This window comes from Terrapene carolina, unplaced genomic scaffold, assembly GCF_002925995.2.
Source record: "Terrapene carolina triunguis isolate 2854851 unplaced genomic scaffold, T_m_triunguis-2.0 Scaffold629, whole genome shotgun sequence".
NCBI lineage: Eukaryota > Metazoa > Chordata > Testudines > Emydidae > Terrapene > Terrapene triunguis.
The window spans coordinates 18,328,902-18,341,012 of NW_020664980.1; the positions used below are offsets into that span (position 1 = coordinate 18,328,902).

Sequence of the window (12,111 nt, forward strand, 5' to 3'; positions counted from 1 at the left end):
CCTCATATAATGGTACAAATGACAGCCCGCTTCTGCCAAGCCTGAAATGTTGAGTTAATGACTAGCCAGTTGTTGAGCTACCTGCTATCCTTCCCTGCCACAACTCCCAGCCAACAAATATGGAACTTCCCCAACAGCCATGGCTGCTACCCCAAGTAGATACAGCCCCCAACACACACACAGCATCCCTGGAGCCTAGACACCCTCTACTCCCACTTCACAGTCCCAGCCCTTGAGGCCGAGACACCCTCGTCACAGGCATGAGTCCCAGCCAACATGTATGCAGCCTCCTCTCGCCCACCAGCCATACCAAGCAGCCCACGTGCATGCAGCCCCTGGACGGGCACAGAACTTCTAGTCAGCAAAACCATTCCTGAGGCCGAGACAACCCTCCCCCAATGTCCCTTATAGATTCCCCCCCCCCCCCCGGCCTAGGCCTCCCTCCCCTCGCCCTTCAGAACCCCCCCTCCCCGGGGGCCTAGGCCGCCCTCCCCATGCCCTTTAGAGCCCCCCCGGGGGCCTAGCCCTTCAGAGCCCCCCCTAGGGGGCCTAGGCCTCCCCCCCTCCCCGGGTGGCTCACCCCAAAGGCCCAGCCACCCTGGGTCCCCTTCAGCTCTGCAGCCCCGCCCACTGCCACACGCCCCCACCCCCCAGTCTCTCTCCCGGCGCCCCGGGCCACGCCGCCGTCCCGTCGAGACTCGAGGGCGCACGCGCACTGTGCCCAGGCGGGGCCGCGCACATCCGGGTTACTGGCGAGCTGCGCGCGCTCGGCGGCGGGAAGCGGATCGCCCAGTCCTGACTCCGGTCCCGCCACATCCGGGTCCTTCCCCACTACTACTTCCGGGTCGCGGGGAGACTGCAAGTTCCGCTTCCGGCGTGGCTGGTACCGGGAAAGTGCCGGTTCCGTTACCCAGGGTGAGTGAGGGGGCGAAGGGCCCTGTGCGGCCGCCCGCAGGCGGGGCTGCGATCCCCCCCCCCCACCGCTCCGTGGGGATGTAGCCGGGGGGCGCCTTCCTCACGGGCCGTGCTAGGCGGGCGGGGCGGCTCCCGGGGGCAGCGCCGTGCCTGGACTGAGCGGGTCGGGTGGGGGCGGCCCGTCAGCAGCCCCCGAGTCCCTATGGGCCGCGGGCTGGGCCGCGGCCCCATCTGTCGGGAGGCCGCCGCGGGGGGCTGGCGGGACGGCGCGTGGGGCGGGCACGGCGGGGGCGGGGCAGGGCCCCGGGAGATGGGGGGTGACATCGTGATCTGGGGCGCGGGGCGATCAGGGGCGCGTTGGCTGCTGTGCACGTGAGCGGTTCGTGCCAAGGCCTCTGAGGCCCGTCCGGTACCGCGGGGAGGAGGGGGCGGTGGGATGGTCTCTAGCTCACCAGTCTTCTTAGAAACTCTCCTCTGCCCTCGGGGTGTGGGTGCTTAGGCATGTGCCCGTGGCATTAAGAAAACGTGAGAGCGGTCACGAGACTTGGTTGTAGGAGCCTAGTTATCATAAGCCCACTGGCCCCTACTAGCTTGGTAGGACCTCGTGTCTTGGCCTCCGTTTCTGAATAATGGTCTAAGCTGTGACTCCTCAGAGCCCTCGTAGACAGAAGACCTACCATAGGTGAAGTGAAAGGGAGGCTACGGAGCGCTAGCGCTGGAAGTGAGTCTGAGTTTGGCCAACAGAACTTTTGCAGGTGTGCAAGGTGCAGAGAGCGTTACCTCCACCCTAACATCTGAATTTCTAACTGGAAACATTCTTCTTGATGGTGAACAAGCTGGTTACAGGTCTGTTGCATCTTACGCGCATTTAACATGCGCGATTTCAACTTTACGCGGTCAGCAAAAACAAAAAAAGAGAAAAATAACAATTTTAGTACTATACGTGTAGTGCAGGCGATTTCGCCCGCCACTGAACTCAATGGAGTTTTGGCTATACGCGGTTTTTGCTTTATGCGCTAACCGCGGAACGGAAGCCCCGCGTAAGATGAGACAGACCTGTAATCTGTTTGCATCCACTAGCAGAGCTGAGTGTTCCTGACAGTGAGGTGCTCGCTCTCTCTCTCACTTTCCAGATAAGAGCCTTTGGATTTGAGCAGCGCTGTCTCTCGGGGGAGAGGGGCGGCAAGTCATCTCCTCTTCCCCTCCTGCTAATCTGGAACAGCCTTCCTTTGACCTTGTCCCTCACTGATTCTTCACCCATTTTCAAACCTCAACAGAAAACATGTTTTCCTCCCTTCTCTCTACTACTAAATCTCTTTCCCCCTCTGCTATTTGTGTCTGTTACTGTGTGTGACTTAACTGTAAACTGTTTTGGATACAGTTGGTATGAATGATCCTAAGATAGGGTAAATCAAAGATAGGGTTGTTTTGAGTGAACTATAAGGTGCTTGTTATGATGTAATTGCATTGTCTGGGCAAGTGTTTTGGCTTTGTTTTCACACACCTACTTTGATAATGGCACAATAAAATATGCCCTGGAGTGTGATGTATTGCAGGTATTACACATCTGTAATGGTGTAAATGAGTAGGGAAGGCTAATGCTTACATTTAACTGTCAAGATTAGAAATATTTGTATATGTAGTTGTTCTTCCATAATTACATGTGTAGCGCTCACACTCTTGACGGTCTCATTGCTTAATAGTTCCTTAGTGCAGTTGAGATTTGCAATAACTATGATTGTGATGCTGCTTTACTAGAGTTGGGTGCTACTAGCATAGACTAGGCTGGATGTGCATTGAATTAGCATTGATGGAGCACACTAAAGAATATAATACTGCTAAATTCAATACAAATGTAACTACAAGCCCCGGTTTTAGCTCTGCACTTTATCCCTCAGTTTTAAAACTTGGTCATAACTGCTGCAGTTCATACAAAATGAACAACTTTAAACAAACAACCTAAGTAATACTGCAGCCTTTAAAATACTGTAAGCATATAGTATAAATCTAGTATCAGAGGGGTAGCCGTGTTAGTCTGAATCTGTAAAAAGCAACAGAGGGTCCTGTGGCACCTTTAAGACTAACAGAAGTATTGGGAGCATAAGCTTTCATGGGTAAGAACCTCACTTCTTCAGATGCAAGTAATGGAAATCTCCAGAGGCAGATTTGTTTGCTCAGTCTGTTGTAGCTCGAGTCAATCTAATGGCCAGTTAGATTGAGCACAAGTGTGGAGCTGGGCTCTTGTCGGTCGCGATCCGATGCTCCAAGGCTTTGCAGGACTGAACCCGAAGTATAAATCTACTTGCCTTCCAATTAAATGCTGTTCTCCGTTCTGAATTTTTTTTAATATGACCATCTCTTTTTCCCTTCCCTTCTTGCAGATATTGCTGGCAGTAATACTGAACATATGCTTCAAGAATGTCTCTCTCTATTATAATAAAATGGGGTGGACAGGAATATTCTATAACCTCATTATCCGAAGATGATACAGTGTTAGATCTTAAACAATCTCTCAAAGGCCTTACAGGAGTGCTACCAGAGCGCCAAAAGCTGCTTGGACTTAAAATGAAAGGTAATTCTTCACATTAGTTATTGTTGGAGCTGCCTAACTCATCAGAGGAAGAACCTGCTTTTATGTGTCCGTGCTGTGTACACCAGTGGAGCTCTCTCCTCCCCACGCTAATGGCTATGGATTTTGGATGGGTGTGTTCGCAGGGATGTCACACATCACTGGATGTTGCTTAGCATTGGTACATCATGCCTGTTTTTAAATTACTGATGTGAAATTTCTGCAAATTAAAGTTTAATGAAAAAAAACTAAACTGCAAGTACGACAGGGATTTTATGTATAGTACCTGGGTAATGAAGCCCCTGTCTTGATTGGAGATTCAAAGCGCTGTTGTAATACAAGTAATTTTTTATTTCAGTTTGGCATTACTCTGTGTATTAATACAGGTTCATAATAGTCTATCCTTGAACATGTTAGTGACATAGGGAAATTGAGGCTCCAATGGCATGGTATTTAGTATGGGTCTGTCATCTTAGACCAAATGAAACCCCTCGACTTCAGTGCAAAAACAATGATCTGCTTGTATTGTAGGCAAACCTGCAGACAATGATGTTAAGCTCGGAGCTCTCAAACTGAAACCAAATACTAAAATCATGATGATGGGAACTCGTGAAGAGAGTTTGGTAAACATTTTCTTTTTGCCCATTTGCTTCTATAAAATTATAAACTGCACTTTGTCATGTGTTTCCTAATTATGACTGAAATTCTAGTGTTCCAGAGACAAGTTAGTGTAAGAAATAATGGCACCATACCAACTTTGCTGCTCTTGCCTTGTATGTAAAATGAACTTGCCTGTAGAACTGTAATAGATTTGCATGTTATAATTGCTGTAGTGATCAGTCTTAAGTATAAGCTCTGTTATGTGCTTCTAGTGTCTCTCAAAAGTTTCACTAATTGTGCCACTGTTAAAATGAAAAGCATATAGATTAAGCAGTTTTATCTTTTTCCTGTAATGTGTTGTAACAAAATCCTGAGATCCAGTGTGTTTATTTTAATGCTGCTGTATTTTTTCATCCCTCTAGGAGGATGTCCTTGGACCACCCCCTGACAATGATGATGTAGTCAATGACTTTGATATTGAAGAAGAAGTTGTTGAAGTAGAAAATAGGTGTGTCATAGCCATTTTAAGAAAAGATTGCAGTGTTGCTGAATGTTCAGTCCTCACGTGTTAACTATAACTGTTTGTACTGTTGTATTAGGGAAGAGAACCTACTAAAAATTTCCCGGAGAGTCAAAGAGTACAAAGTGGAAATTCTGAATCCTCCTAGGGAAGGGAAAAAGCTGTTGGTATTAGATGTTGATTACACACTGTTTGGTAAGTTATAGAACTTTTTTTTTTTTTTTTAAATAAATTAGTTTGTTCACTAATTACCATGTTAGCTTTTGATAGGTATTTTTCCCCTTTCAAGTCACATTTAATAACTTCCGCTTCTACCACCATACTTCTGCCATGTACTCTGTTTTTTTTGTCTTGCATTGTTACTATTTTTAAAATTGTGCTTTATCAATATTGAATACTGTTGACTTAAGGCCACAATACATAAACTTGCTACATAGGGATGCAGAGAGAAGGGGTTTTTTTTTGTTTTTTTTAAGTTTATACTTTCATCCTAATAATTTTCCTTTCGTATGCTGTCCCAGGCATCGAGGTGGCAGTGAAGGGAAAAACACTTATTTTAAATATGATAAAGTCAACCTGTAGGTGATAGGGTTTCTCTTTTTGGGAAGAGGAGATTAGTTCAATGTTGATTCTCATGGAGTTCTGAAACACCCATCCATAATACATTGCATATGAAAACTACCAAAATGGTTTCTCTGAGAGATCAGCATTTTCTTATGACCTCACACTGGGATATGGGGACATTATGGAGTTTGACTCTAAACCTTACCAATTATCTTTCTCTCTCCTTACTCCCAACCCCCTAAAAATTGTGTGTGTTCACGTGTGTGATATGTTCGTAATCTGGGATCAGAATTCAAGTCATTAGTACGAGCATGAGTTAAAGGTGGTGTATTAATAAGGAGCGTTTCACAGGAAGCCATTTTCTAATGAAGGCAGACTATTATGCTTATGTGTTTGACAGAATAAATAAGGCACATACATGATCACAAATATTGCCTTTTGAAATAAGGGAGGGAAAATGGTCTTATGGTTAACTGGACTCTGTCTGGGGGAACCTATGTTAAATTTTTGGCTCTGCCACAGGCTTGGGCAAGCTAGAGTCTCTCTGCTTTAGTTCCCAGTGTGGGGATACAACTTCCCTGTATAATAGGGTTTAGGAGAATATATTCATTGTTTTTGAAGTGTTGGGTGCTTCATTGATGGGGGCCCATACAGGAATCAGATTTAACAAAAAATATGCTAAACTAATAATGAATTGTTTGTTTTCCTCTCAGACCATAGGTCATGTGCAGAAACTGGGGTAGAGTTAATGAGGCCATACCTTCATGAATTCCTGACATCGGCATATGAAGATTATGATATTGTAATTTGGTGTAAGTTATTTTCTTTACCAAATGAAAATCTTGTAAATTGTTTGGCATGTAGGATGCTGCAGTAGAGATGTTAAATATACTTGCAGCTTTTGCTGTTTATTGTAAAACCTGATGCAATACCTTAATTTTGACTGTATCGTATCTAATCCCTGAGTGAGTAGTCGGTTCATGTTCAGTAGTGATTAGATCTATTTTTAGAAAGATGGTAGATCTCATGTAGCTAAGCGCAGTATACTGCCCATGCAAATAAGTGAATGTGATGAAGAAATGAACAGGGTATAAAATTATATTGAATATTAATTTGTACAGATTAACAAGTAATTGAAGGGATTAAACTGTATGTTAAACATCCATACGCTGCTTGGTGATGTGCATATATCCCAAACCAGACAATAGATAGAGTATCCATGAGCAGAGTGGGGCAGGAAACATGCAAAACTCTGTCACCATTATTATGGGGCCGTCACTAATCTGCCTGAACACACCAGTTGGTTTCCTGTCTGCTAGCAGGTTGAGGCTTGTCTCTAGCTGAGCTACAGTCTAATTTTTTTATCTAGCTTTAATCATGTTACAGCAAAAGGGTTAGTTTAGTTTGAATAGTCTGCCTTTTAAAGTGTATGCAGTATTCGAACTAGTCTGTTACATTTTTCAAGCTAAAAGGAATTAGTTAGTTTCAACTAAATATTTTACATAGGAAACAAACTTTAGGATAGTGATGGAGAGAAAATGTAATGATAGTTTAGCTTGTACCAAGCAGACAAGTCTGATAGTTTAAGAGAACTGAAACTTTACCTTTCACTGGTTCATCTTGATAAAGAGTTCTTTTCCCTCCTCCCCTTGTTCTAGCTGCTACTAATATGAAGTGGATTGAAGCTAAAATGAAAGTAAGTTATGTTTGGAAATATCATTTGTTTCTATTATGTTGTCAGTATTTGGTAGATATGAGTTCGTAACCTTTAATCAGACTGTGTTCAGCAGCTTATATAGCAATACTAGCAGTTAAGGAATGTGGGCAGGGAGATGAAAAGCTGTTTGGGTTTTCTAAAAGTTCATAGTGTTTTTAAAACTGTCCCCCTCACAAAACTGAGAATAATCCTAATTTTAAAATTCCATATAAACTTCCACTGCAGTAAGTGTTAAATTCGCACAGCTAAAATATAAAACAGGAGGTGCCAGAGATTAAATTGGTCATGCAGATTTTGCCCTGTCATTGGTCTATATAATCTGTAATTATAATATCACATACTATTTCATAAATGTAATGCAGTTTTTAAAAGTGTCCATAGATACACACACAGCATCCTAGAGATCCGCAGGAGGGAAGCCGCTCTCGTTTTTTCCTTGCTCCTTCCCCAACAATGGAGCTCTGCTCTCTCCTGTGCTTCTTACAAAGTCCACAGGAGCCCTTTCAGATCCAGTTCTTTACTGATTTAAGCACAACAGGCAATTAGCTAGTGACTGCACAGCTGACTTAACCGTGAACATATTTGCCGCTAGCTTTAGCTATCCGCTTAGTGAGTTTAGGAAAAATTGCTGAATGCTTGGTTTGTAATTTTCTAAACTCAGTCAAATCAAAACCAGTTTCAATTCCAAAATTGTGCCTTTTGTACTTCTGCTGTTTTGGCTTTGTGGCTGCCATTTTTTCAGTATTTTTAATTGGAAAAAGTATATTTTCCACTTTGCTTATGCTCAGAATAGTCATGGTCTTTTTATAAATCAGCCTTAGGTAGAGATCAGTGATAGAGAACTTCAGTCAAAACTATGAAAGCTTTGAGTTATGAATGAATGAAATTGGGGTGAGAATGGTAAACATTACACATTCTTAACTATGGTCAGATGTACCCCACTCTGATAAATAGGTCTGTCAGACTTTCCTGCTCTTATTTTTTTATTGGCTAGCATTTATTGCGAAGGAAACGTCAGAGAGCTTAAATTTCATTTCACTGGTACTAAAACATGGTTTCAAACCAATGTGGGTATATGATTAAGTATCTTTGTAAAAGGGTTGCTTACCACTCATATGTGAGGTGCAGCTGCTGCCTCAGTTTTCCCTCTCTGGTTAGCACTCTGGATAAAAAACAATAGTCCTGTCGGAGGTAAAGGAAAGTCCAATGAAATAGGATATCTAGAAAACGAATCATTCACCTTCCTTTGGCCACAGCCCATTCCCTAGATACATGCAACAATCTCACCTTGATTGCAAGGATATAACTAGACTACCTCTAGTCTAGATGGCACTTCAGCGCTCCAGGGGAGCCTGTGTGATCTCCCTCTACCATGGGCTGCAGGTAGTCCTGGATAGCAAAGCAGCCGTTTGCTCCAAACTCAGCTGTATCTGCTTCACACTCTGGCCTTCCTGGTTTCCTTCTCTGCTGGGAGCCCCACTGTGGTCCAATCTTGGTCACTTGATTCCCACCAATAGCAGCTTGCTGCTTCTCTCTCTCTCTAAACTGAACAGAAGACATCTCTTGTATTGTTGTCCCCTTCCATAGCTTCAAGCTTATGTTGCTTCTAGCCTACAGTTTGGGGATTGTTGTTCCCAAATGCAGGATGCAAAGTACCTGGCCTTAAAGGGCTGAAACAGAAAAAAGTTCTGGAGCTGTCCTTAAAGGGTCACCACACCCTGTTATAGTTCTCAGAGGTAACGTCCGCAGCAACAAAAGTGAGGCAGAATAACTCCGTTTAATTTTATTCTTACCACGCACATATAAATGGAATTCAGATGCTGTTTAGCATTTTGCTGTGGTATAACACTGACACTGATCTTTGTAGAGAGCACTTTTCATCTGTAAGAAGATTCACTTTGTACATAACAGCAAGGCATTCAGGTGTGGCTAGATGTCTGAAGGAAAGCTGTTGCAGTGGATGGTTTGTGCTTAGTTGGTGCATGACTCTGAATTTTAATTCTGGTATGTGCAACAGAGTAATATATAAAACTTGCACATTATAGCGAAGTTTAGTGTTACATGATAGTTTTAAGAAAGGATTTGAAATAGAATGATGCAGTGTCATTTACTCAAAGATTATTTTCTATAAACGATTTGTTGTCTGTGCTCCCATTGTTTCAGGAGTGGCCAGGTCTATAAAAGGTGAGCCACATCCGTTGCAAGGCTGATTCTTTCATTAGGCACTTACCCTTCTATTGTCCCACACCTTGACTACTATCATTTTTGCTTGGTCTTTGGGCCTGGCTATAATGTGGAACAGGAGCAAATAGAAGAAAGGAAAACACACGCTATTTGTTACACACTTAGCTTTAGAGACTGAGCAGGGATCTACATCATTTAGAAATTTTGGAGGATGTTGCCCCCTCTTCTCTTCTTGCTTGTTGTGGATACAGGGATGATCCTGAGGTGGGTCAGAAGCTCTCTGTATCTTGCCTCTTCACTGAACTCACTTTAATTTTATACTGATGTAAATTTATTAAGTTTGACCCTAGGAATTGCAAAACTACACTCACCAGTTTTTTCTGTTAATAGAATTCTGTACTTTATTCTCGTTTGGATAGGAGAGCAGACATCTATTTTTAGCATGTCTCGGTTCATCCTCAACAGCTGACCCCCTCACAAATATAATGTATTACAATCAAAGTTTTTAACTTATAGCGGTAAAACTGTCTGTCTGGAATTTCAATTATGAATCTCTGTTACCCAGGAGCTGGGAGTGAGTACAAATGCAAACTACAAGATAACCTTCATGTTGGACAGTGCTGCCATGATAACGGTGCACACTCCAAGGAGAGGACTAATAGATGTAAGAATCATGTGTATTTCCTAGATTAATGGTTTTACTCCTTTTTAAACAGTAACATTTTCTTTAAAAAAAGCTAGTGATCGGAACCCCCTTATATATTTTTGATTTAAGTTTGTGTTGGGACTTGCACATAAGAAAACCCTAAAAACCAACTGAAGTTCAGGAAGGGGGACTGGGAAGAACAATCTCGCTGTAGCATTTTGAATTTACAGTGGTTCTTTGGTTATAATGGAAAATGTGGCTGTGAAACAAAATTAATAAATAGGGCTATTGGGAGAACATTCATTTGTGTCACAAGACTACTTTTCTTAGTGGTGGCTATATTGAATCTGCTGAAATTACCAATATACATTCAATGAGTAATTTTGAAGTACTATATTGAAGACAATAGACTGCACGCACCTGCTAATTCTTCAGCAAAAGGATACAAGTGAAAAGTACAGTAAAGTTGCAATGCTGATGGTATGATTTCCACATCTCTTGTAATCTTTACATCACGTGTTTTACCTCAGGTAACTCTTACACACTTATATTTGCAGGTGAAACCTCTTGGTGTTATATGGGGCAAATTTTCAGAGTTTTACAACAAGAAAAATACTATTATGTTTGATGATATTGGACGAAACTTTCTAATGAACCCACAAAATGGACTAAAGGTAACTTTCAATGAAATTATTAGCAAAGCAGCAACAAATGAAAGTAAATAATTGACTTATAGCTGCTTTCTGTATTTCTTTGCTGTTTTTAAACTACTGTGAGATGTTGATCAACAAAACACAATGCCTTTGATAGTTTAAAAACAAAGAACAACTATTTGGACTAGATAGTTGCTTTTTAGTAGTAAGGGAGATGTACTGAGTATGGTATTTTGATTCACTGTTAAAGTAGAAACATTTAGACTACTGAAATGAAGTAGGAGGAGTAAAATTATTATATCATTTGTGTACATGTATTATACATTTACATTGTAGTAGTGCCTAAAGACCACAATCAGATTGGGTCCCGCTGTGCTCGGTGCAGTACAAACATAGGATAAATGACAATCTCGGAAGTGTGCTTAATGGTCAGAAAATAACTCCATTAAATATCTTGTTACTGTACTTTATCAGTAGTATGCCAATATAAAAAAGGTCCTGCTCCTATGAAATCATACAGAACAAAATTGCCAACTAATTTCTGTTTCCAGACTCCTCCTCGTTGATGTTGATTTACTGAATAGAACGTTGAATTGAACATTCAGTCTGACTAGAGGGAGACGTGATGAAGTGCGAGACTGACAGAACAGTATCATTACTTAACGGGGGTACAGCACAATTGTGTTACCGCCCAGATTATATTGACAGCAAGACAAATTGGAGATGGTTGTTGAGGAAGGATGTTGGAGGAGAGGGAATCAAGATCAGATTTTCAACCTAAGGCAAAATAATTTGATCAGCCACTCCACTCGGGCTTCACTGATTGTCCAAAAGCTTATGATACAAGTGGATAGCGAGATATGGAATGAGTTTTACAGCTCCTTTAAAAGGTCACAGTCAACTCCAAAATCATTTACGTTTTTTGAACCCTCTATTGTTACAAGCAACACCAGAGATTACTGTGACAAAGGGTTACACAAAACTTCCTTTTCAGTTTTATTTTGTGCATTTAATGGCACTTTGTGTATAGTCATTTTTACTTTGTTCCTCCTGTCCCACTCCCGTCCCCCCTTTTTGGTGGTGTGTGTTGGGGGTGTCTTTTACAGAATAATAGGGGAGAGAAAAATGATAGGGAAACGTAATTGTAATGCCTCAAACTAGCAGGGGAATTTGGGGCAGATGCAATATCTGAAGCTTCAGTAAGTCGTCCCGGTTAACGTTGTTTCGATGTTAAGTTGCTGATCAGTTAGGGAACATGCTAGTTTAAAGTCATTTGGCAGCCGCCTGTTTTGTCCACAGCTTGCAGGAAGAGCAGCCCGTTGCAACTAGCTGGTGGGTGGTTGGAAGCAGGGTGGACCAGCAGCCCCCCTATCAGCTCCCCGCTCCCCTAAGTTCCCTGTGCAGCAGCTGTCCCTCCCCCCACTGCCATGTGCTGCTCCTACCCGCTGCCTTGGAGCTGCTCCCAGAGACTCCTGCTTGCTGTACGGTGGGGAGGGGGGGAAGAGGAGGGCTAATGTCAGGGTGTCTCCCCTCCCCCCTGCTCCTGCACCCCGCTTACCCCATCTTCCATAGAGCAGAGGGTGGGGGGACACACTAGGGAGGGAGCTTCTAGGCAGTAACTGCGGTCTCAAGAGGTCTCAGCAAGCTGATTTAATTAACAGGACAGTGTACTTAAGACTGGGGTCAGCTACTTAAAGGGGAAATGCACATTTTTTCTCTCACACACAGGGTGTCTCTCTCTGT

At 42.9% G+C, this 12,111-nt stretch overlaps 1 protein-coding gene across 1 annotated transcript in view; it reads left to right on the top strand.

Annotated features, from left to right (window-relative positions):
- The first annotated feature begins 839 nt into the window (after nucleotides 1-839).
- Nucleotides 840-12,111, top strand: part of UBLCP1 (ubiquitin like domain containing CTD phosphatase 1) — a 14,898-nt gene continuing 3,626 nt past the window's right edge. Inside the window, exons 1-9 of the mRNA XM_024194622.2 lie at nucleotides 840-915; nucleotides 3,297-3,487; nucleotides 4,016-4,107; nucleotides 4,507-4,592; nucleotides 4,684-4,799; nucleotides 5,882-5,980; nucleotides 6,827-6,864; nucleotides 9,635-9,733; nucleotides 10,273-10,389. Coding sequence (XP_024050390.1) covers nucleotides 3,334-3,487; nucleotides 4,016-4,107; nucleotides 4,507-4,592; nucleotides 4,684-4,799; nucleotides 5,882-5,980; nucleotides 6,827-6,864; nucleotides 9,635-9,733; nucleotides 10,273-10,389 — 801 coding nt within the window. The 5' untranslated portion in view covers nucleotides 840-915; nucleotides 3,297-3,333. The remainder of the gene's footprint in view (nucleotides 916-3,296; nucleotides 3,488-4,015; nucleotides 4,108-4,506; nucleotides 4,593-4,683; nucleotides 4,800-5,881; nucleotides 5,981-6,826; nucleotides 6,865-9,634; nucleotides 9,734-10,272; nucleotides 10,390-12,111) is intronic.